The 25,658-nt window shown below is 34.9% G+C and overlaps 2 protein-coding genes and 2 long non-coding RNA genes across 6 annotated transcripts; all 4 read right to left on the reverse strand.

Moving 5' to 3' along the window:
- Positions 1-3,632: 3,632 nt before the first annotated feature.
- On the reverse strand, positions 3,633-5,769 carry LOC124445879. 2 transcript variants are annotated; one of them, XR_006948287.1, is made up of 3 exons: positions 5,477-5,769; positions 4,218-4,375; positions 3,633-4,072 (listed from the first exon to the last, which is right to left on the reverse strand). It is a non-coding gene; the product is annotated as an uncharacterized LOC124445879 (long non-coding RNA). The 2 variants fall into 2 exon arrangements; XR_006948286.1 differs by having other exon boundaries at positions 3,633-4,375.
- A 2,577-nt stretch (positions 5,770-8,346) lies between these two features.
- On the reverse strand, positions 8,347-9,476 carry LOC124445884. The gene is made up of 2 exons (XR_006948292.1): positions 8,992-9,476; positions 8,347-8,927 (listed from the first exon to the last, which is right to left on the reverse strand). It is a non-coding gene; the product is annotated as an uncharacterized LOC124445884 (long non-coding RNA).
- A 497-nt stretch (positions 9,477-9,973) lies between these two features.
- On the reverse strand, positions 9,974-14,865 carry LOC124445870. 2 transcript variants are annotated; one of them, XR_006948276.1, is made up of 4 exons: positions 14,690-14,865; positions 12,644-12,759; positions 10,310-10,527; positions 9,974-10,127 (listed from the first exon to the last, which is right to left on the reverse strand). XR_006948276.1 is itself a non-coding variant. In XM_046996666.1 (3 exons), the coding sequence occupies exons 1-3, from the start codon at positions 12,747-12,749 to the stop codon at positions 10,101-10,103; spliced, it is 351 nt and encodes a 116-aa protein (XP_046852622.1). In that variant the 5' UTR covers positions 12,750-12,818; the 3' UTR covers positions 9,974-10,100. The 2 variants fall into 2 exon arrangements, 1 of the variants encoding a protein (XP_046852622.1); XM_046996666.1 differs by lacking the exon at positions 14,690-14,865 and having other exon boundaries at positions 12,644-12,818.
- Positions 14,866-16,433: 1,568 nt separating this feature from the next.
- Positions 16,434-25,639, reverse strand: LOC124445865 (fibroblast growth factor receptor 1-like). Its single transcript, XM_046996659.1, has 9 exons — positions 25,548-25,639; positions 25,050-25,157; positions 24,525-24,724; positions 23,890-24,012; positions 23,733-23,803; positions 23,616-23,656; positions 23,250-23,346; positions 21,639-21,756; positions 16,434-17,296 (listed from the first exon to the last, which is right to left on the reverse strand). Exons 1-9 carry the CDS (start codon positions 25,612-25,614, stop codon positions 17,186-17,188), a joined length of 936 nt encoding a protein of 311 aa, XP_046852615.1. The 5' UTR covers positions 25,615-25,639; the 3' UTR covers positions 16,434-17,185.
- Positions 25,640-25,658: the final 19 nt, after the last annotated feature.

Raw genomic sequence — 25,658 nt, forward strand, 5'->3', positions numbered from 1 at the left:
AAATAGAATTAGAAAATTAAACGAGACTTACCTGAAGTCGAAGTTTGATTGAAATTCTATGAGTTACTGTTCCGGAACTAGGAAGTCACCCACCCAACTACTAACTTATTTCTTTTCAAATGATGTTAAATACTACTTGCCTCCCAATACGTATGTGGACGTTCGCAAATTTTTTTAAAAACTGATCTTGATATTGCGCGCTCTATCTCACATGACTTCCTAGTTCCTTAACAGTAACTCATAGAATTTCAATTAAACTTTCGACTTCAGGTAAGTCTCGTTTAAATTTCTAATTAGTTTTGCCACCATTCAAGATGGCGGCTTACCTCACCCATACTATACAATTTCGGCGGAGTCAGATATCTAGTAGATTGGGTTCTAGGTCATTGTGCATGACGCGTGCATAAACCACATGGAGATCAGCGTATTTTTATTGAAAACAATACAAGAGATTGTGGCAGATGTTGACAAGCGGTCACAGTTTTTTCATTTGTAGTGTGTCGTTTGTATCAAAGTCAACTTCTCAATGCGTTAAGTGGAGTTCATTAACAATTTAAATACGAAAAATTGGCGTTCTGCGAAAATTAAATGGTCTACAATGTCACAGCTGCTTTAACATTCTCTTAAAGTATGGTACATATACCATGATGGACTAAAAGTATAAGTACAAAGAAAAGTATTCAGTTCAATTTTATTTACAGTCACAGAGATGATATTTTTCAATGCTATTCAGTATGAAAAATTCAAAATAACATTGAAGATCCGAGAAACACCTCTGTGCGACTTTCAGGTATACGATGATTACAGTCAAAATGAAGAATTTTTTCTCCTACATCAAGTACTAGTATCGTGTCTGGCATATTATCAAATGGGTATAACAAAGAAATCAAGGTATGAAAAAAACCATTTGAAGAGTTTACTTCTTGGATAAAGTCAATATATAATCATTTGTGATGGTGCGTTCACAGAAAGGAATTGATCTCTCGTCTAGCTCAAAGCCGGTCTCTTCACGTAGCACTAGAAGAAATAGTTACCAATAGTAAGTTATTGAAAGTCCTGAAGAAACCCGTCTAAGCAATGCCATTTAGTTACCTTTTAAGCATGCTCCAAAGCATTTAAGTTTAAATGGAATGGTAGCATGCACCCAAACAGGCGATTCTTGATCACAATGCTCATGTACACAAGTAAGCTGGACAAACAATTTCCAAAGAGGTGAACATGATTGTCGTGTAGTTAATCCCCTAATCAATTATGATATTTGAATTAAATATTCATATTATTAGAGTAGTATTTCAATAGCTGTACATAGGTATTTAGGGCATTCATTAAATTGTCTATGAACAAGCAACGCTACAATGATCTTGTTTGCTTATTAAATTAGAAGAAAACGACAGATGATGTTCGTGATTTACTTCTACCAAAAAAATTGAAAAAAAATCTTACCATAGCTTTAGTATAGAGATGCTGTAGCATATCAAAAAGAAGTTGCAGATAAAGCACCTCCTTACTATGCAATAGTCATTGTAGAAACAAGGTATTAGAGTATTGGCTCTCTTAGTTTAGCATTGAGAGAAAGAATTACGAATAGTAAAAATTACTGAAAAACCTCGAGGAACTCTCTGGAGCAATGGACTTTTATGCTCCTAAACGCGAGCATTTCTGTTGGATGATGCAAGATGTTCTTTCAATTGAGGGAGAGAAGGAAATTTGCCACAAGCACAAGCCTGTCACACAGGCAGCATGTATTGCAGAGAATTTTTCAGTTTAAATTGATAAGCCATTTTGTCTAGTAAGAATCCTATGGATCAGTCAGTCATGTGGGAAAACAATAAATGCAATTAAAAATGCTTAGATAAAGTTAAGTTTTAATTAATTGCTGAATATCGAAGAGTTCTCATGAAAATAGCTCAGGGTTTTTTACATATGTTGTTTGAATTGTGTTCAGGTAAGGGTTTTTATTATATTGACTGAATTGTGTTAAATATCGGTAAAGTTGTGAAATGAAAGCGCTGTTTTCGACTTTAGAAAGCTAGACAAATCCTTTTCAAAGAAAAGCAAAAGAGAAGAAGGCCAAAGATCTTCGTAATTTACTTCTACCAAAAAAAATTGAAGAAAATTCGTACTATAGCTTTAGCGTGAAATGCCTGAGCCTAATGAAAGCGAAATAGCAGATAAAGCAGTATTATATCATATAATAGTCATTGCAGAAATAAGTAAATTTAACTTAAATGAGTTATTTACAATTCTCTCGGTCACACATCTTGGTTTATGGTACCTCGAGACTGCTCCTATGAAAAACAAAACCCAGCTGAGTCATCACCCTGACTGCTCCCCAGAGAAGAAAAAATCCCAAACTGACTCGTCTTTTACGAAAGAACTTCAAAGGAGTGCTTCAGCAGAAAAATCATTGCGACGATAATTAGTTACGATTATTATTAGTGATCGTAAAAACTAGAGAGAGATTGTAAATATACGCTTTCCTGCAAGTTACTAAAAGAAAGTTCGTCAATTAGCATAACTGACGTGATTTTCGATGATAACTATCAAGGGGTTTTAATGAGGAACTTTGAAAGGTGTTAATCTGAATGAAGTACGCACTATCTGCTTTTATGCATGATAAAGTTGGAAACTCAAAGTTTTCTCAAATGTTGAACACAAGACAGAACATGAATTCTCTAATTTACATGTCACTAAAACTTTAATAATTTAAGACGTAAGCATGCAAACATGTTAAAAAAAATTCCATTGCAGTTTTAGGAGATTTTCAATCATATAGGCAATAAATTGTAACTCGAATCTTGAGTCTCCAAGATGATGTTTGTAGTATGGTTTCTATTATACACATTTTTCTGGTCACTAATGACATGCACGCATTTGAACGAACACACATTCATGTAGAAATTCTGCATGTCCATAAGCATATAATTGCACTAATAGGCATTCAAATGCAAAATATATACATTCCTGAATGTGAAGATGCATTCATTAGAAGTGTTGAAATGGTCATTTACGCCAATTGAGAATCAATAGAGAAATATAACAATCAGTTACTTATTTATGAATAAATAGGCAAATGTGTGTTGTATTTTCAATAATGCTTGTCGATCGGGGTGAATGACTATTCCAACAGTTGTATTTAATGTATTTCCACTGACTAGAACCCAATCTACTAGTTATCTAACTCCTCCAAAATTCTATAGTAACGAGTGAGACCAGTGAGAGAAGCCGCCATCTTGAAAGGTGTCAAAACAGACGATACTTTTCATGTGTTGATATACAGCTGCAAAGTTGATAATCTAGGTTTAATTTTTAAAATGTTTGAGAGAATTGGGTTTTTAAACCTTCTTATAAATTATTTTTCATTTTGAATTTTGCTTTTTGCCACCTTTCAGGATGGCGTCCTTGCCTAACATTTACTCGGTACTTAGACATCTAGCGGATTGGGTTCTAAATCATTGATATTTCACACTTTTGAATGTATTTTTTTCGCATTGAATGCCACTCTCTGCAATTGAAAGCTTATGAATATGCCAAATTTCTACATGAAGGCGTGACTCATTCAGATGCGTTTGTGCAATTAAAGGTACTTTGCAGTATCTATTGCGCATAAATGAATGAATATTTTCCCTTGATGACCAACAATATGTATATTTATTAAAATTTTTGGTAGGGAAAAAGTTTTTGCCATTGAGAGTTATTGGCTTTGCAAATGCTACTTGATTAAGGAAAGGATAGAACGTGCAATGTAAAATTGAGATCTTCTATGGGTTTGTTGCTCATAACATAAAATTAAATTAACTATCGCACACGCAATTATTTAAATTTCATTTTTGCATGATAATGCTTATAAGCTATTAAAAAATTTTCATAAAACTTCCATCTCTTATATATTGCAGTGTTAGGATAGTTTTGTAGATAAATCTAGTGTTGGGAATTTTTACTACGTAAAGTAAATTAAGTCATTGGAATCTTTTCCACTTTACTTCCATTGAAAAATCGAATTTCTGCCTCCATCTTCGAAACTTTCAGTGACTTTTCTAATTTTCTTATTTTTTTCATTATCTTCCAAATCCTAAAATAAAGTGGATTGTTGTATAGTTAGCATACACATAATTGCATTTGTAACTAACACTTGCAAACTATGCAAAAAAGTATGTTTCGTTTAGCGCGCCATTATTGCGCTAGGTATCATTTTATAACAACGTTGAGTTTTTTACTGTTTTTTTGTCGTGGCTTCGGAGCTGGTTCCACTGAAGAAGGGGAAAGCCCCAGCCCTTGATCTAGCGCCACTGAGGCGTCTTTGCAGGTTAAGTGTCCGGTATAACGCTATCCAGGCTTCGTGTAACTGGCTCCAGGGTTGCTTTTCGGGTCTTCTCTAAAATCGAAAGGAAAGCTGATTAAAGAAGTAGCAATAGTGCTTCATGCGAATATGAATGCAAAAAGTAGACTCGTTTAACAAAAAATTCTTGAGGTGGAATGGCGCCAGTTTAACGCAGCTCTTGACCGTCGCTAGTTTAACTTTGCTGGCCGGGTGTTTCACCCTCTTGCTCTTAACCAAAACTATGACATTCGGCTCTAATAGCCTAGAGGAATGCGCTGGTTTGTATACAGCAGTTGTTATTCGCCTGGCTTCCCAGGTTATAGCATTAGTAGGCGATGCATCGCATTGTGCCTAGTACACTGCCGTAAAGATTATTATCAAATTGTTTAGAATTTTTTGTGGTTTCCTTTGCGGCGATAAGCTTCACAAAGGGTCAATTATGTGTCCATGGGAGGGCTCGCATGGACACACTTCAGCTGCGGCATTTAGAAACTGCGTAGGGTGAACGTGCTTACTTGTTCTTTCCAACTTGACTCTGGCCTTATGGGAATGGGCGTCAAATCGCAATATTCATCTCAGTGCAGAACATCTACCTGGTCCGGTAAACGTATTTGCAGATTGGTAGTCTCGGTATTTCAACGGATAGAATACTTGGCACTATGTAACGAGATTTTTCTTGCTTTAATGCGTATTCGGTGGCCTTGTGCGTTAGATCTTTTTGCGGACAGGTTGAACACTCAACTGCTTCTCTTTTACAGTTTGAGACCAGATCCTTTAGCTCTGGCAGTGGATGCTTTTGAACAGAACTGGTCAATCTAGAAAAACCAACCCTTTCCACCTTTCTGCCCAATTATGCAGTCCTAAGCAAAAATGCGGGATTTCGGAGGACAGTTGATTTTGGTAACCCTGTGTGGCCCACACAAATTAAGAAAAAAAAGTTTGGCAATATAAACAATCCATCCCCCGAAATGTTTTAAGGCTAGCTTTGCCTGACAATGTACTTCACTTATAAAATATAACTTTGCATTAATACATTCTTTAATTGTCTGATTGTCTAACATTCTCCGATTGTCTAGGTAAGTTAGTTCTGCCAATGCACTACTTTCAATGACAAAATTAAAATATTCTGCAAGTTATTAACAAGAGAAAACATACCTGTTTGTTTGGATTCTTTGACAACTGATATTATTGATGACGTATCTATTCCACCGCTATTGTTGGCAGTACAGCGATACCTGCCCTCTATCTTTACTGTTAAAGAATAGTTGGGTAAAATATATTTTCTCTCGTTCATATCTTCATCACAGATATCAGATTGGCAAATGTACCATTTGAAGGTTACTTCTTGTGGGACATATTTCTGCGTTAACGTACAGTTTAGGACCGAAAATCCTTTCTTTAAAAATCTTTTTGTGTCTTTAATGTAAATTTTAGGTGCAACTGAAAAAACAAATGTAAAAATTGAAAGTGATCCTTTTATTATGCATGAGTCAATTCTGAGAAGCTGAATCTTTGAGTATGATACATTTAAAAACAACCTAAATAGCTATGTTTTTTTGGTATTTTTTCTTTGGAATGTCGAAACAGTTATTGAATTAAAAGTTGAGCTTCTAATCTGAGTTTTGCTTGGTGCACAAGGGCGCATAATGTACAAGTGCCATTTATTTGCCTTTCGTTTGTATGCAAATGTTTTTTACACTAAAATTTCTGTTTTTTTTGTAAATCAAACAGGACTGACCTAGTTTTTTTATTGAAATCTTCTTAAATCTCATATCCTTTCTCATTGCTAGAGTTTATCTGATAGGTTAAACTGTCATCAGGGAATCTGACAGACTTTACTTCGAACTTGTTTCTCGTAATTTTTTCTTGTCCGTCATGTGTTTATTATTGTATCGCAATTTGCATTTGCAATTGCGTCTGTTTTTAAATATTTTGCACGTTTTGTGAATAATTCAAAATACGCACAGCTGCACATATAAAGAAGCGTCAAGCAAAATACACGTATACATAGATCCATGAAAGTGTTGAACATTGACGTCAATTACATAATACCTCAAAGAAATTATTGTTGCTAAAGAAAAACATAGTTGTAGACATCGAAGCATTTCTTTACAATCCAGTTATAGTATTTTTTTGATGAAGGTCTACATTACCCACAAAACCGAAAGTGTGGTTGCAGAAAAGCTTATCAGTCAAACAAGCTATCAAGGCAGTGTGATTAACGTCAAGAAATCAGTAAATACAAACAGATATGTACTCAAAACAATGCAGTATATGTTAAACATCTTTTGTAATGCTTCATTGTCAATGTCATCTACAGAGTCATATTAGCATCAAAAATAATTTCTACATCTTCACCTGGAATTTTAAGTCAACTATTCCTTAAACATAACGGTCCACATATAAAATGCAGCGTTCAGTTATGCCTTGTCTGAAGCAAATCTACAAAATGTGCTTATAAAAGAATGCCTCGCATTATGGTTTGTCACACAGAAGCAGGACAGAAACTAATAACCACGTAGATACTGCAGGAGAAGTAGGATTGGAGAGGGATGTAATTATAATGTTAGCGTCCAGCAAAACTCGCTTAAACCTGATTAGGAATCTGTAATGGAAGAGGTAGCCTCTTCATCCATGTGCAGTACTGATAAGTTGATCCTACTTGGGGATTTTATTGCAAAGGTAGGCCGTGATTCTGCCGCCTGGGATGGAGTCATTGGAAAGAGTGGGGTAGGCAAGTGCAACAGCAATGGCCTGCGCCTGTTGGAGTTATGCTCATCGTATGGTCTCCTTATAACCAACACAATATTCCTGCTGCCCAACCGGAACAAAACATCATGGATGCACCCCCGGTCGAAACACTGGCATCTCATCAACTACATCATTGTCAGGAAGAAAAACAGGCAGGATGTCAGAATTACCAAGGCCATTTGTGGTGCAGAGTGAAGGATCGACAACAGACTCATCATCTCTAAAATGAACATCCGCAGCAAACCAAAGGGACGTCCACAGGGATGCATGACTAAAAAGAGGATAAATGTTGCCAAGCTGAAAAACCATCAAACAAGTGCAGCTCTGTCCACAGACCTAGAATCCCAAATTGCCAACTTCAATCCTGGAGGTAACGTCGAAGAAGACTGGGAATCCTTTAGGGCACAGTTCACTCAACTGCAGTGCAAGTGTTGGGCTACCCTACCTGACATCAGCATGATTGCTTTGATGAGAATGATGATGAGATTCAGGCCCTACTTGATAAAAAGCACAGACTTCATCGTGCTTACCAAAATGATCCAACTTCAGTCTACAAGAAGAACGCCCTTGCCAGTGCACGGAGAAAAGTTCAGAGGAAGCTTCGGGTGATGAGATATTTCTGGCTCAGTGCCAAGGCTGATGAAATCCAAGCCTATGCTGACAGAAATGATACAAAGCGGTTCTATGAAGCTCTAAACACCATATATGGACCTCGACCGTCAGGAAATTCCACTCTCTTGAGCTCAGATGAGTCTACACTCATTACCGAGAAGGAAAAGATCTTGCATAGGTGGGCTAAACATTTTGAAGCTGTCCTCAACCTGAATATTTTTCCTTTTGTAAAATACATAAGATGTGATCGCCAAAATGACGAATGTGAGGACGCCAGTAGATATGACAACTATCAACATTATCTTTGTCGACTGTTGTATATTGGCAATGTTTACTACATAAATAGAAAAAATACTTCCTGGCTGAGTTACGTGTATGAATCATTCATTTCGAGAGTACTGAAGTTTTGTAAAAAAATAGTTTTTAATGCTGTTGAAAAGTTGCAACTTTTATCTTGCAAATATTACTGCTTATAGACAAATTCAGCGACCTAAAAATATAATCTGCAAGCTGTCAACAAAAAGCAAGATTGATATATGAGATCAATTTCATGATCATCGGGGGTTGTGGTAAATATAAGCATAAGTACGTTAATACATGCTTTTATTTAAGCGATTTTTGCATGTAGCTTCTTTAGTAAAGATAAAAACAACAACAATATATTTTCCAATGATTGATGTAAGATGATATTTAATTTTATACACAAATAATTATAAATATGGTTATAGAATGTAGGTTGGAGTGCAATTAGGTATTGGTGATCAGTTGTGACTGATGAAAAGCTTAGATTGTAGATTTTTTAATATGGTCGAACAAAATGTTGCGATTTGCTTATTCTTTGTCAGTAAAACACAGTCATTAAAAAAAGTCATAGTGCAGATTATATTGTTGGACGACCTCAAATTCTGCGACAATGATAAAGAAGACTTGCCTGTGTGATTGTTGTTTTTGACAACATTAGTTTTTGTTGAAATATCCCTGACGACGTTTATTGTTGGCGATATAGCTGTTCCACCTGTATTGCATGCACTGCAGCGGTACCTGCCCTCATTCTGTACTTTTAAAGAATAGCTGTATGAAATGTATTTCCAATGCTTGTCGTCGTAGCAAGTATCAGATATACAGATGAACCATTTGAAGGTTACTTCTTTTGTTTAATGTCTCTGGTTTAATGTACATTTCAACACCGAAAATCCCTTCTTCAAAACTATATTTTCGTTTCGAATTTCAATGCTAGGCTTAACTAAAAATTTAAAAAACTGAATTTAAAAAACTAAAACACACCCTAAAATTTTAATTTCATTTACCTCAAATACTTTTTCGAACAGGACTAATCAAGAATTTGTATTGAAATATTCTTGATCTCATATCCCTTCATATTGCTTACATTGATCATGTAGGTTATATTATCATCAGGGAATCTGACAGACTTTACTTCAAATTTGTTTCTTGTAATTTTTTTCCGTCATGATATTGGCAATGTTGCTCAGCCGCAGAACAACTTGTTACAATCTGCTCGTTGGATCCATCATATTTTAAACCCCACCAAAAATGGTCGGCAGCAGGATAAGACTTTACGTTGTAGAAACGTCAAATTCCTTCCGTCAAAATCATCAGGCGAATCAACTAATATCCAACCAAGTCGGTCAGGTGTTATATTGAAACAGAGTTGTTAAATTATTTCCGGAAATTAAAAGAGAATGTTTGACCTTATACGGCATGAAATGAAGAGTTCTTACTTGCAACCCACCCAACTCTGCTGACTCACGTTTCTTTATCTTGCACGCTCAAGAAAAACAACCCCTTTTATTTCAAATGAAAACATTCAGTAAGAGATCAGTTTTTTCCCCCAGATGCCTACTGATAAATATAAATACAATTGTAAAATTTAGCTACGTCATTACATACATTAAAAAGAACAACCTGATATAAGAGATGATTGATTCATCTCTTGAAGATGGCTTTCTTGTGAGGAAACACAGTGTAGCGAACATGACAGAAATATGAAATTGTATACAATTTGTATATACCAATTTACTTTCATTTGCATGGTATATACATAATGTGACATGTAGTGTATTTGAACAGTGATTTAAATTTCCAAAAATTACAAACGATGGGAAATTAATTTAGACAAAATAACTAATTAATTTACCTTTGAGTTTTATCGTAACTTTCTGAGAAGATTTGTAGTGAACGGGTTTTCTTTCAATTGAGCACTCGTAGATTCCTACGCTTTCAGGTGTTATGTTAATTGGCAACTTGCAGTCTCTTTTGCATTCCATTTCTGTCTTACCATTTCTTTTCCATGATATTCTGTAATAAATTGCTATTAAATATGAAGGGCCAATAAGCTTGCAATTCAATGTAACACGTTCCTTGTAATCATATATTGTTTTGTCTGGTTCTTTTGTGATTAAAGGTACTTGATAGGATGGAGTTTCTGGAATATACAAAACAGTGATTCAATGTCAGGCTTGAGTAGTTTCACGAAACAACGATCAAGTCAAAAAAATAAATTGAGAAGTCGAATGAAATTTCATCAAAATTTTTTTGTTAAAGCAAAAACTATTAACTGGGTTAAGAGTAATTTGGGATATCATTTATCATATTGAGTCGTCTTACCTGATTGAACCATGACATGACATTGTAGCGCACTTGGCAACGGTTGCAGGTGTATATATCTGATTTTGTCAAGTTTGTAACATTGAAAACATTTTTGCTTAATATTTTTATTTGGTTGTTGTCAACATGTAAAATTTCTCGATTTAAATCGTTGTGATTTACACTGCAATTAAACATAACCCATTCACCAGGAAGTATGTATATTGGTATCGCTCTCCCTGATAAAATTGAGAAAAACAACACAAATTTAGCGTAAATTATTTGTTCAAAGATGCAATTTTCGTAAATTTTCATCGCAGATAACGGTAAATTGAAATTGAGAGAAAACATTCATAAAAATAGTACTGAGTCACTTTCAATGAAAGATATAGTATATATATATATATTATGGAGAATATTCTTGGATAAAAGAGCGCTCAATATCCTATATAATAGGAGAGCGTAAGATAAGCAACTGCACTTGCCTGAAGATTGCCCCACGGCGTGAAACTCCAAGTAGCGACAGCAAACACTTAACCATTTTATTTCATTATATATATATATATATATATATATATAGGAAGTTTATAATTTATGATTTTCCGTATAAAACAGTGCTAGATGCCCGAGAGCAGAGCGTAAATATGTGTAGTGGTGTTGAGAAAAATCACAAAACTACAGATTCATCCCGACAAGCCTGTTTCGTGACTGCTCACTCTTCAGGGATTTAATCCAGTGATTTTTCTCAACACCACTACATATATATATATACGTGTCGTCCTGTGTCCCAAGTGCAGGAGTCACCATTGCACTTTGGTGATAGCCGGGAGGGCACATTGTTTATACACTTTGTATAATACGCTCGCTATGCTTGCGCAGTTTGAGCGCTCTCGGATTGCGTAGAGAGTCTTCGAGACGTTCACCGCATTCGCTTTATGCATTGCTCACCTATATAGGTTTGAGCGCTCTGGTGACTCTACAATACAATCCATACAATGTGTAACCGTACGTCCTGTGTCCCAAGTGCAGGAGTCACCATTGCACTTTGGTGATAGCCGGGAGGGCACATTGTTTATACACTTTGTATATATATATATATATATATAAATAAAAAAACAAATAAACATCCTCATTCTGATGAAGGCTAGAAAGAAACGAGTCGAAAGCTCAATAAAAATCACTAAAATCAGGAGAAACTTATCTTTTATGTATTAAATTCCTGGATTACAAATTTTCAAACTTATATATATATATATATATAGTGGTGTTGAGAAAAATCACTGGATTAAATCCCTGATTTTTATAGTATATATAAAAATCAGGGATTTAATCCAGTGATTTTTATATATATATATAAGGACAGTTTGAACAATTGATAAATATTGTTGTAGTGATATGTGTAGAAATAGTACATTTATGGTTATTGCTTAGGTCACGGGCTTATTGATTAGTTGATTAGTTGTGTAAAAACTGCGAAAGTCATAAGGTCTGTTTCCATATCATACATCATGATATACATGCTAAGATCTTTTTGGCTAATTATTGTCTGTTGAATTGATTGCTTCAGTGTATGTTATTGCCGTGAAGGAAACTGGGAGAATGTGTTTGCCCAGTAATTCTTATAGCAAATTTAAGAATTTTCAATTAAAAGCAAAATTTTTTGAGGAGTGGGGGTGGGTGGGTGTACAATTATGCAAATTCTAAACAGCTAAGCACGTAGTTGTTTCCAAGAAATGGGAACATATCAAAGGAAATACTAAAAACAGATATATTGCGGATAAAACTTTTTTATAACCTTGTCGACACATTTAGATTAGCCTAGAGTAGAATTTTTCCCTATGAAAACTTTTTTTTTCTTAACAGAAATCATTGATGTTGGGCTTTTAAATTTTCAGAAAACTTCCTTAAAACTTTATCTACAAAATAGCATTTTAAGGATAAGAAATTTTAAACGTGTATTCCCCCTAACAACGCTCGTGCTTTTACACGTTTAGCCTTTACATCGTTCCCCTTTCTGTTTGAAGACCTGACGATGCCACTGAATCGGTTTTTTTTAAATTATGTTTTGGTGTGATTTGATTATTTTAAAGTTAACCACTTTAGCAGCTAACTTAAATGAAAATCTCAGTATTTGCAAAGTGCATGCTAGTTGGAGGAACTCAAAAGGACATCAAACATCTTGTCGATGCAAATATTCAGCTGTTATACTGCATAATAGTAAAAAGGAATTCTCAATAAGTTACAACAAAGACTAAGACTTAACTTCATCATTAATTTTCTTTAGAAATGTTATTTCATTCATTATTTTTTGGCAAATGATCAAAAACCCTTAAAGAATTCTGGATTATTACTCACCCTTCCTTTTTTTAAGACAACTTGAAATTTTGGATGTACTCACACGACTCTCAACCAACACAAAATACAACATCAACACTCCAAATTTATCACACATGAGCGTCATCTTTCAGGTTCTTTAGAAATATGGTACCCACCAACATTGAAAAAAATAAAAAATGAAAAAAAATTTAATCATAAGGCAGTGATTAAAAACATGTTTCACTAATGTGTGAGAGCAAATAATTATTCACAAATAAATCGTGTCACTAAGATAAGTCTTTTAAGCGACAATCTTTAGTTATCAGTTTTGGGAAAATTCATGCGAAAATAATAATTATCTCCTTGAAATTACTTTGCAAAAAGTTATCTAACTTTTGAAATTCTCTAGAACAATGCATTATGTAATTCTCAAAGGGGTAGAAAGTTACGCAACCCTGTTTGGCAACGCTACCAGACATGATCACCAAAAATATTTTCCTCCTTTATGCCTTTATCGATGTTCTTAACCTTTTTTATTCACAGAAAATTCCTATAAAAATATATTGGACTAATATCAAATCTAATAATTACAGTATGCAAGACTTCTCGAAAAACCAATGTGCACTATCCTGTTTTCTCATTGATCAATGGATTTGCTTATGTAATAATAATGTGTTTCATTTAACAGATTAAAACACCATATTTCAAAAAAATTAACGTGTTTATGCAAAATTTTTCTATCATTTTGGTAATGTGAATCATACTGTCATGAAATTAATGGAGCTGAAAAGCTTCAAAAATTGAGTTGTGTTTTAAAAGCAGAGTCACTTTCAAGAAAACTCAATCGTGTGCAAATGAATATTTGAATATTTGAATATACCTCCCGCCCCTCCAATTAATGTTTTACCTACATCACCGAAGACGAAGCTATTATTATAAGGTAACAGAAAACATTGCGCTATGTCTAACTTTTCGTTAACTTGTCCAAGAAAGCAATTAAAGCTCCTAAACCACACTACACAGTAGTTCGACTTTTTCAACTGCTTTAGATTTATGTTTTTCTTTGAACAAGCCTCGTTGTATGAGACACAGTATGGCTATTCAAACCGTCATGACAAAATTAAACTTAATTGATGTAGTCACTAAACTTTGTATTCTGACGTCTTTCAACTGAACATGTTTTACATTATATTTAACATTTTGGGTATTTTTAAGTGGCCACAGTGTGACGTATACTTTCATTATTTTCGAAGACTTTGAAATGGATGTTTACACTATGCACAGCTGTATAAACGTAAAGTACTTTGGAGCAATACTAAAATATGAACGATTGTAAAATTATGCACAGTTAATCGATTATATCTGGCGTTTACTGATGCGAATGTTAAGTTTTAAGCCAGTTCCAAAATACTTCAACTCAACATTGAGTTCAAAATGAAAACAAAAGCTTTTATAGCGAAAAATATTGGAGGAAAAGGAATTAGATTTTTTAAAAAGATTATTTAAAATAATTAGTTGTCAAACACACTTCAGGTGGATTATGCTCACAAACAAAAAATCATGCGTGATGTAGACAAGCTGTGATATGTTTATAAATTACATTAAATATTTCTTAGTCGAGAAAATGCTCGTACAATAAAATAACAAGACCGATGAAAGAGAAACAATCTAAATCGAAAAATCAAGGAGAAAGTCATGTTAAATTTGATATTAAAACAATTTATGAAAAAAAATTCACAGCAACAACCGTAAAAGAAAAAGTTCATGTGTCAACTCTACTTTACTATACCTAGCCCCTGTCTAAATGTATTGACTCATTCAATACAGTTTTCTCATGGACAAGGACAGGTATTGAAAAATATGGTCAATATTGTTCTGTTTCCAAGTTTTATCTTGTATTCATTTGTTAAAACCCTTTTTAGGTACAACTACAAAAAATTTGCTAAAGCATAAAAAATCAACTGATCTTTTATGAGTAAAAAAATAAAATAAAACAGTCTGATAGCTTATAGCTCCTCTTTAATCATGTGTTATACGAAGTTTAAACAACATGTCAAGTTACTTTCATGTCGAACTTAAGTCTACCTGATCTACCGCAACAGCAATCCAAAAACCTAGAGCTTTTTTTCGACACTTCCTTTATTTTTGCGTGCTGTATGCCTCCTATGCAACCAAACAATGACAATTAATATCCCACTTTGAAATAATGCCTTTTTGAATTCCACTTAAAGTTTATCTTTAAAAACATATGGCATATAGATATTATTTGATGTCATCACTGCACCTTTTGGACACGACACTCTAACGTCACCGCGCGTGTGCACTTTTCAACATTGGAACTGGCATTCATTAATGTGTAAAATTATACGTAAAATAAAAGAAAAACTTTCGTTTTACAATTTTGTTGGAGATGAAAAGCAAGCTTTGAATATGTGTGTAGTGAAATGAATATGTCGACAAACATTAAAGAAAATCTTAACGCAGTAATATTTTATAAAACGACAATACAAATTTTAACTTTATGATCATTATGATGTGTGTTATATTTTTATTGATACACATTTTTTTATTCTTTTGATAAATTTTACGTGGAAAACATTGTAAGAAACAGTAAACAGTTTTGTCATATATCATTTTATAGCTTAGTTTTTGTAAATGCTGCACTCTATATTTCGCTTAAAACTCGAATACTAAATTTTCGCTTATGAATACTAAAGCTCCCTCGTAAGGTGGGAAGTGCTATCAACTGGCGAAGTATGGGGAATGAGACGCCGTCGAGCATTTTTATATTGGGATGTTTTATATGCTATCAAGAAAAGCATTTCATCCATTTTCATAATTGTGGTTAGTGGTATCCACACTGGTGTGTTAGTGGTTTGAGAACCATTGATTACTTCATTATTCTCTATAACACTATGAGGTGTGCAGGGAATTTTAGTTTTGAGAGGTGTGCAGGAAAGTAATGTTTTTGAGCACAATGGTCTTCGGCCTAAAGTGTCCGTTTGATACAGGGTGTCCACTTAATGCAGGACCGCTTAATACAGGTTTGAATATTATTTTACATTTCATTGGAGCAAAGAGAAAAACGCTTCGAGAAAATTAATACCAAAATACCTCCTTCATGTAATCTCACGGCCTCACGTGACTAATCTGACATCTTCGAAATTCGCGCGTTATTTCATAATCATTAATTACCATTTTGTCCTTAGGCGTCGATCTTAAAGGCGCACAATATTAAATATTAAAAAACTTATATTCAACCCAAATGCTGTATCGTGAGATCTAAATTTAAGAGCTTTTCTGCCAGATTTAGGATTTGACACTAATTTCAAGTTTCTATCATGTTTGTTTTACCCAAAACTGCTTTGAACTTAAGATTTTGTCTGGTAAATGAAGTAGATACAGTGTCATATTCTGGCCCTAGCTGCTGGTATTTCAGTTGTAAATACATTTCAATAAAATACTAAAATCAAACAACACACAAAAATACTCTATACATAGAAACATGCATACCGTGTTTGTCTAAAAGTATACATGGGTTGAAATGCATAATTGCATTTTCTAAATGGTCTTCAGTGTGAAGCAAATGGGGAAATTGTTTACTGTCACTGAAGTCTTTGATTTTATAAATGGGATTGTTTGATGTCCAGTCACTGAAGTTCAGTGGACTTATTCTTTGTGTTATGAATATATTGTGCTGTCATTTTAGTTTCAGTAAAGTAAACATTTAAATACTATTTTGGATGTATAGAATTTTTGTTATCATATTTTCAATTGTAATATATTTGACAAAATTTAAAGGGCCCTCCATAGAAACCAGAATATTGTCTTTTGAAAGCTTCTCTTATGTAATTGAGGCTTTACTTTTCATTGCAACATGTTATAATTAGCAGAATATTTACAACTTGGTTATTGACCATCTTTATATGATATCATAACAGTGTGTTCTAGACATTGGCAGTAGAAGATGTTTGGTTTTGTGTGGGGTCTGAATAACAAAAAAAGTCTTGGTAGGGGTGTCATTCTTATCCCGTGAGCAAAATTTTAGTCAGAGATTCAGGAAAATTAAATACTGTCCATTAAATACTTCATTCTCTATGAGAAAGACAGTATGAGAGAATCTAATATGTATTCCCCCTGTCAAACAAGGACTTGTTTTGGGAAGAATATTGAAAAGCTCTTTGTTACAATGGAATATTTGTGTGTGGGGGGGTGGGGCTTAGCACCCCCATTTTAATTATTGGTGAGCAGCCCCTTAGCCCTACATTCTTCTGCCCTTGGTTCTAATCAAAAAGTACACAACAATTTAAATAAAACCTCTACATTTCTGCAAAAGTTTTTCAATGAAAAAGCAAAAAAGTACTTGGATAAAGACTTGATTTCAAATATATCTTCTTATTTAACAAGTGTGGACATCACACTAGCGTTAAAATATGCTCATTCTTTTTTGTTCAATACAATTGTAATGTATCCAGGCTATATAAGTCAATATATATAAGTCAATTTGTCATCGATCTAACGATATTTTTCTCAACTTCAATTTTTATGAATGTGAAGTCAAAAAAGGATTTAAGCCATTGGTTAAGCCATTGGAATCTCTTCCATTTTTCTTTCCTTGAATAATTTAATTTCTGCTTCTGACTGCGACATTTTTGTCGATATGTTCTGATTTTGTTCATAATTTTCCAAATCCTAGAATCATAAAGAAATAATTATTTTTTTAAGCATTTAAGAAGTAAATGATGTTTACTGTGTCTGCGTTGGCTCATTCAAATCTAGGAGACGTTTTAGAGAACGCGAGAGGAGATCAGTGCAAGGTTTGCATGAGCCAATGGAAAGACAAAAACGACATCTTCTATTTCTTTCATAAAATAGCAAAAATGCGAAACAGATAATTTAAAACAAATGTTTTTATTTTTCCTTTAACATTTATTCGATTAATTATTTAATTAATTTGTTTGATCAAGCTCATATCGGTTTGCACAGGTCATTGCAAACTCAGCTATGCACCAATCAGCGCAAGCGTTTCATTGTGTTTCTTTCATTAATGATATTGAAAGTAGCGTCTACCATGGGGAAAACACAAGTTGTTTCCCCTAAATCATCTTGCCATCTCTCGTCCTACAAAGCAACCATTTTTTGCATTCCATAAATGATCTTCGTGGTAGTTAGGTACTAAACATTCAAACTGAAGTAATTTGCCAAATTGATGACATTACCCACATTTAAAAAGCGTCTGGACACGGGCGGCCACCCGATTGAGGCAACAGATCTAACACAGGCCCCAATCGAATAAGATCGTTACCATAAATATCTGTACTTATAGCACTAACAAAACTCGATAAGACAAACATCTTTACATTTCACCCCCGAATTTTTCGCCTTCCTCCAAGAGACATAGTTGGTGAATACTTCTACGATAGGTTGCATTTATGGTTCGTAACGTCACTCGTCGTACTATTTTATTTTCATCTGGGTTCACCTCTGTCACTATAGCCATCGGCCAACATGCTAGTGAATAATCTTTATCTACCATCAGGACGAGATCATTGAGTTTTAAGTTACCTACTTGCTTCAGTCACCTCCGTCTTTTATGGAGTATCGGAATGTACTCAGCAATCCGACGCTTCCAAAGTGCATTAGCTAACAGCTGTACTTGTCTCTAAAGCCGGCTGTAATGATCGCCATCCACAAACACTTTAGGTGCGGCACGCATATTGGAACACAACAGCAACAGCTTGCTAGGCTTCAAAGCATCTGACTCATCAAGGCCTGTGCCACAATAGAGAAGAAGAGGTCGATCGTGGAGAATTCTTTCTACTTCAGTTAGGAACGTTCTTAAAGTGCCGTTGTCAATTATCTGCTCACTGACTAACGCTGTCAGAATCTTACGGATTGATAATATCATATTGTCCCAAAACTCCACCTGTGTGACTTGCTATTGGCGGATTAAAGTGCCTGGTCGTCTTCTCCTGCAACAACCGCTTACAAATCTTCTTTTGTGACTCTTCACATCTTAATTTCTCAAACTCCTCTTTTAAGATTGCATTTCATCCCACAAAAGTAGTCCTGTCGTCGTTATGTATGTCTTTTGAAGAAACTCTTCGTGCGGTAAATCGAGTAAAGGAACAAAGGAACGACTCAGTGTAGGGTATTTGAAACTTTTATGTGAACAGCTCTTATTTCTAGACGGATAATCGCACTGCCGACGCTGAAATTGTGTACTCAGAATCGACGAGACGTGCTAAAGGAAGATCTTCTATCGAGAGTAATGTGTGTGGCAATGGAAACTTAAGAAGACAATCCAACGAATCCTCAAACTGCCTTTGATTATCCTAAATTTTTTTGAACTGCAGCGACAACAACTCGAACCCCCATGTGCCTGTTTTTCTCATGGACATGTTTGATAGTGCAGTCCACACTACCATGTTTCTTCCAAACGATGATAGGGTGAGCTTTGCGTTGAAGTGAAGATCCGATTTTTCTGATCTACCACCAACTCTCAAGAAGCTATCATTTCCTTCGAAGAGCAGCAACGCGATTAAGATAACTCTAGACGAACATTGGAAATTCTTCACTTCCAGTGGAAAATACTGTGGTTGGACATGTCGCAAGTGGATTACTTTAGCCTGCTCCATTTCTACGACAGTAAGACGTGCAGCTCCGGCCCCATTAACTAAACCACCGGAATGGGTGAGATCTTCTTTATCACTTTTTAAAACAAGAAATCGTTGGTAGTGCATGAAGCGAATTAGCCATGCTGTACAAAACAAAGACGATTCCACTACAAGAAGTGCTGAATGAACTAATCTAATGGTTGAGCCTTGCTTAAAATGGCTTCGAATAGTTCGGCCGATCTCTTCCACTTCAATTGCTCTTGGTGTTTAGAAGTGGATTTTGACGACTCAGGTCATCTTATTTCGTTCTCATAAAGAAATCTTGGTCCATGTATCCAGTGCTTGACCTTTACATCTTCACTGGGACTGAGACATCCTTATGCATAATCTGCTGGGTTTACCTCGCTAGTCAGGTAACGTCATTGTGAAGAGCTTAATATCTCATGGATAGTCCCGATCGTATTAGCCATGAAACTCTTAAAATGGCTGGCTTCATTCTTGATGTATTGAAGGACGCATGTTGAATCTGTCCAAAATATGACCTTATGAACATCTATGCCGAGCTCTTCTTGGATTTTTCGATGTTGTCTGGCAACAACTACAGCAGCGGTTGACTCCAATCGAGGTATAACCTTTAACCGTAGCCGGGACTTTGGCAGCATAACCTTTAATTATGTTTTTGCTAATTCCAGATGTGTATTTTTTGTGTAGCCCCTTATCCTTTCTAAAGCACAATTTGAGAGACGTCATTCTCCTTTTGACCATAGGTCGATTATCTAGAAAAGGCGTTCTCTCTCGAAAAGTCAAATCGAGTTGATAGTGATTCTTCACAACTTTAACTGAATTGACCATCATCTGGTATGATTTTATATCTTCTTGAGACATTGCTTGCTCTTCATCATATAGTCATTGGCTGAAGTGAAAATTGAACATCTGATCAACCTTTTTTATTTTATATTTGTCACCGGTCCAAACACAGAAACTACTAATTTCATTACGAGTAATTCGCTTCATTGGTCCAGCAACCGACCAGTCTAAAGGTGTTCTTATCGCATATGATTGCCTACCTCTCCTTTCTTCCAGTTTCCAGTTACTTCCGTCTGTCCCGATAAGTATCGTTACTTCAGGACCCTCCAAGTTTGGAATGTTAATGTTATTGGTCTTTCTGCAATGACCAGTCTGAGCATCTGCAGATTTGGATTCTGATGGTCTTGGAATGTTGGAATTTGGTATGTTTCAGCTTGTGCTGACGACCGCTCACCTTTAGTGACAGGATGACTCGCATGGTTGGGAAGGGTATTTTGTGTTGGGTTCCTAAGAAACCTTGCTGGTGTATGTTTGGATTAGTACAACTCGCCTCTTCTTGATATTCATACTAATCTTTTTGGGTTATGTAGTCATCCTAATTTGGATTATGTGACATAACTCGTAGATTGCTACGTTGATTATCAGCACATGAATTACTTGATGATGAAACGTAGATGTTGTGTTGCTTCCCATATCGACATCTTATTCTTTCAAGCAATTCACTGCGACTTATTACTTCACAAAACAACGATTCATAAAGTCTCTTAGCTCGACCATGACTTTGCATAACCGATCGTAATATTTGAAATTATTTGCTTCACGTTATCCTTCACTTCGAAATTCGCGTACTTCTGCTTCACGCATCTCATTAAAACCTGCTTCCGAACATTTCTCGCTGTCAGTTTCGAAACGCTCGTCAATTTCAGCCTCCGTTAGCCTAGCTTCCATGTCCAACAGCTCTTTTCTTTCGGCAAGCTCTGACAACACTTGTTTCTCTTCCAACTCAAATTATTTTGGCAATTTCTAGCTCAACGATACGAGCCTCTTGCTCTAACAACTGCTTCTGTTTTAGTTGCTCCGATCGCAGGTGTAGTTTATCCCTTTCTAGCCCAGTCATACTCTACCGAGACTTCACGCTAAGCGCAGGAGCTGATCTAGTTACTCTCAGGCTCTTTTCATCGGGCTGTGGTTCGTTATCATCACACACGGACTTAGCACTCGTTTTTGATAAATTAAATGTTGGTGATCAAAAAGTTGTAAAGGTTCCGTGTGCAAACTAAAACTACAACTTATCGATAAACAACCGCCCGCCTGGACACGTGCTGTCACCCGATTAAGATTACAGATCTAACAGGCAGTCTTAACTCATCACATCTTTTGACGTATCAAACATTTTATCGTTGTCATAAGATTTGCATATCCTTATCAAAATTTGTAACAGATTACCATCAGCATTCATCAGCATTCATTTCAGTAATACAATTTATGAAGCTGATTTTAAAATGCTTTTGCTATGATATTCGTATGGTAGAACGCTACATGAAGAAACTAAATGCTATCTTTCATCAACCATTTTTTAATGTAGTTCGTTGTTGTATCACATAATTTACCTTCACTTTTTCACTGGATGAAATTGTCGGGACATTTTTTTCTACCATTTTTTTCGCTTCTTCAAATGTTGGACGAAGTTGTGGATTTTCAATCCAACATTTCTTCATCAAATCAGCACTGCAAATATATAAGGTTGATTCACATTCATATCCACTTTATTTCAGTTCTATTTATCATCGTCATCAGAATCTAACCGCTTATGCTTTAAAAGAGTTTTTATATGAAAATAATCTTGACTTGGACACAACAACCTATATTTAAAGTCCCACCCCACCCCCACCGAATGAAAAAGCTGCATGTTAAGATGTTACTTATGATAACGAATAATTGTTTGCTATCAACTCTTGCTTGAAGGCTATGCTTAGAGTTTCCCTAATGGGTTGTTAACAATGGCATGATTCCAAGCATTTTCATAACCAAAGTGATGAACTTTCTAAAGTGTCTGATGGGTGCAAGATAATGCTCTGTCACATTGATTAATTGCAATCCGTGATCGTTTGCGAGAGCTGCTTGATCATCGTGTCATAACTAAACATTATAATCTGCGATCCCCATAGCTGACCCCCTATGACATTTTTCTTTTGGATATCCCTGATAAGCAAATTTTACACCATCCTTCTGGTTAATCTTGCTGAGAACGTATCGAATGCATGAGAAAAACACTCCAAGCAAGGCTACGCCGACGTCAGCCTGCATTGGCAGAAGTTTTGTAACATTTCAAATAATCGTGTGTAAATAGGTTTTAGGATGATGAGTGTATTAATTATCAAAGTTTGTTTATGACACTTTTTGTCAATAATTTGTTTTTCTTTGGAAATAAAATACGGGGTAGGCCAAGATTTTAACACGTGTTCGCATTTGCTTATCACCCCCCTCTCTCTATACACTACAAACAACATGATATTCGATAGCTGGAATACTTGTCTTTCCTGATATGAAGAAATAACTTTATTTTTTCAGTAATTTATGCACACCAGCTGATTGAAGTCAGATTACCTCCTCTTTAGAACACTGATTATATATAAAATCATAATAGTATTCTATAGCAAATACTTTAATTTGATTGTCTTGCTACTCACAATTGAAAAATTGATAGCGAGTAGCGAAGTAATATATAGCGAGTAGCGAAAAATATGGCTGCCGACCTTGGTGTCTCGCGTTTTACTTGAGAAAGGAATTCTAGAGAAGACTAATTTGCCACTTAATACAACGCTAAGATAAGGTATAACAAAAAAAATAAAATTAAAATAACTAACAATGCATTGAGCAAGGGTCACTGGCTTTTTGGTATAAGCAATATGTAGCAGTAGAAATGCGTAAAATGTTAAAGAGAACTATTACTACCTTTACTTTTGTTTATGAATACCAGTATGACTCTACTAAAACAATTAGAGTACTCGCTCTCGATTTCTATGATGCGATAAATGATTCGGGCTTTGCCCTCATCAACTATTACCTCATAGAAATGTTGAGCTCGTAATGCAATTGTTAGATAATTGTAAACTTAGCAACAAGAATTGCTTTATTGACGCACGGAACATAGTTTTTTCATTATATTTTAAGAAATATTGTGAAAAAACTGACGAAAGATGTATTAAATATTCTCTTACATGATGTCAGGACAGTAGATGGGTGGCTCCATTCGATTTCCGTTAAGCAAATGGGCATATACTTCACTGACATGTAAGCCGGGATACGGTGTCCCACCTGAAAGACATTTGAAGGTTTAAATCATGTTGTACAAGCAACACTTATTTGAACCGAGAATGATTTTTGTGGGTGGTCACGCTCATGCCCTTCTCAAACATTTAAACAGCTAAAATTTAGCTTTAAATCTCATTTTGTATATACTTCCTAGTATCATAATCTCTTTCATCTTTCATCGCCCTTAAGAATTTCACTAGTTTCCATCATCAGTCATTAGTCAATTTCCCTATTTGTCATTATTTTTCTCTTACGTGCTTATAGAAGCTTACCTAGGGTAAACAGCTCAAATAAAACTACTCCAAACGACCACCTAAATCAATTATGTAGAATTGTTAGTAAACTTAAAAAAGTGAAAATATATGATATTTTAAATAAGCAAATCATACATATCAGACTTCTCCGTGTAAACAGAATCCTTGATTGACTCAATTGCCATCCACTTCAAAGGAAGTAATCCCTATCATCAAGGGTTGTTATCATGAACTGAAGAATAATGCCAAAATGATCTCACAAAAAGCTAGTGTTTCAAATGCAAGCACTAACCGGTGTGTTCTTCGTGTAAACTTGATACTTGTAAATATCTCTTGCCAAGCCAAAGTCTCCAACTTTGGCTATGTAACCTGTACCAAGTAGAATGTTACGAGCAGCCAGGTCCCGGTGAATGATCTGTTGGTTTAACAAAACAAATTTATTTTGAAAATTCGTGCATTGAAATAAAATTCTCTCTAAACTCTTTCAGTTGAACTCTGTAGTGAAAACCTGTTTTTGTTAGTTATTTTATGTTGTCTTATTTTCAGCGGTCAGACAGTACGTTATGTACATCAAATAAATTTCAAACAAAGCAACAAAAATCTTATTTAACACCCATAGAGACGAACAAAAACTTTCTTTAATTGAGTATTCGACAACTTGACTTCGATTGAGCCTTTATCTTTAAGTTTGTTAATGCTTGCAAATGAAAATCTTAAGCTTAGAATTGTACAGTTGAAGAACCCAGAAATATAAACTGGCACGTTCGTCTTTGTTCAAAAATCTCTCTCGTGATTTTGCTCATTTTTTTCTTCCTTTAAGCTATCGCTATTTGTCCTCCTACTCCATCATTAACACAATATATACATACAAAGCTATCATACCTACAATACACCTCCTTGCCCAGGTGTAGGTTTATATTATTATACCTTCCTGGATATTAAGAATTCCATGCCTTGTATGATATGATACGCCCATTGAATCAGATTTTGTGGTCCAAAATCTAGTGATAAATCGTTCATCATGTATTCCTTGTCTTGATTGTATCTGTTTCGACTGTCACGGAGAAATTGACGAACATTTCCGTGTTCACAGAACTCCGTAATAATACACAAACTTGTTCTTTCACCTATAATAAAATAATTTAATGCAAAAATCTTTCTCAGTGGATGCACATACATGTAGGTTTCCCAAAAAAGGAAACTCTCTAAGTTCTTTTCGTCACATCGTTATTCGTTGGGATATTTTTCAAGCCGTTATGTGAGGGAACTTTCTCATGTGTGAACATGACTTTTCATTTTCCAATCATAATTCTTTACTTAAATTACGTAACTTCACTCCATTTAGGAAATGAACGTATATTTTTCCCATTATTGTTTAGTTCAATAATCAGCCTCAAAAGTGTGAATGGTCATTAGTGCTCAACAAATACCCCGCTTCAAAATATAAACAACCTTTTGTACAAGCTCCTAATATGTTTACAATGTTTTCATTTTCACCAACATGAATCAATATTTTCAACTCTGACTGCAAATCAATGAGTTTGTTTCGATCCCCATCATCTAAATAAAAATCATTAAATTAAAAACTGAGACTTAGCTATCAAGGTTATTAACCTTAAATGTTGATGTATGCTTACGATCATCAAAAGGAAAATCGACCTTTTTTTTGCAAAACCCAACTTGCCATATAAATATCTATCTATAAAGACTGATAATATTTCAAATAATAGTTTTACTAGGTTTTAACTTGCAGGCAGGGTATCGTATACATAAAGTCTTTAAATTGTGTATAAAATTGCTACCTAGAAAAAAGTAAATTCCTTCCGCTTGTATTCAAAAACGTATTAATTTTTATGTGTTTGCTCAATCTTATATTTTTCATTAAAACCATGCAATGAAACATAAAATTATGAATAATAATCTTAATGAAAATGTTTATAACAGCGAAACCTTTGATTTTCTTCACAGCAACTTTAGTAACTTCTCTGCTGTACACGTAACTGTTTCTTTTGACCATTCTGTTAAAAAATGAAAATCTTCTTCGACTTCTCTCTCAGGATA

This window comes from Xenia sp. Carnegie-2017, unplaced genomic scaffold (genome assembly GCF_021976095.1).
Source record: "Xenia sp. Carnegie-2017 unplaced genomic scaffold, XeniaSp_v1 HiC_scaffold_22, whole genome shotgun sequence".
In the NCBI taxonomy this organism is placed as follows: Eukaryota; Metazoa; Cnidaria; class Anthozoa; order Malacalcyonacea; family Xeniidae; genus Xenia; species Xenia sp. Carnegie-2017.

Coding starts and splice junctions, on each gene's coding strand:
- LOC124445870 (XM_046996666.1), bottom strand. CDS start 12,749: ATGACGCTCATGTGTGATAAATTTGGAGTGTTGATGTTGTATTTTGTG. Junction 10,528..12,643: donor TTGTCTTAAAAAAAGGAAGG/GTGAGTAATAAT, acceptor CAATTTTATCAG/GGAGAGCGATACCAATATAC. Junction 10,128..10,309: donor TCATGTCATGGTTCAATCAG/GTAAGACGACTC, acceptor TGTATATTCCAG/AAACTCCATCCTATCAAGTA.
- LOC124445865 (XM_046996659.1), bottom strand. CDS start 25,614: ATGGTCAAAAGAAACAGTTACGTGTACAGCAGAGAAGTTACTAAAGTT. Junction 24,725..25,049: donor ATTAGGAGCTTGTACAAAAG/GTTGTTTATATT, acceptor ATTTTATTATAG/GTGAAAGAACAAGTTTGTGT. Junction 21,757..23,249: donor ATCTACTGTCCTGACATCAT/GTAAGAGAATAT, acceptor ATATATTTGCAG/TGCTGATTTGATGAAGAAAT.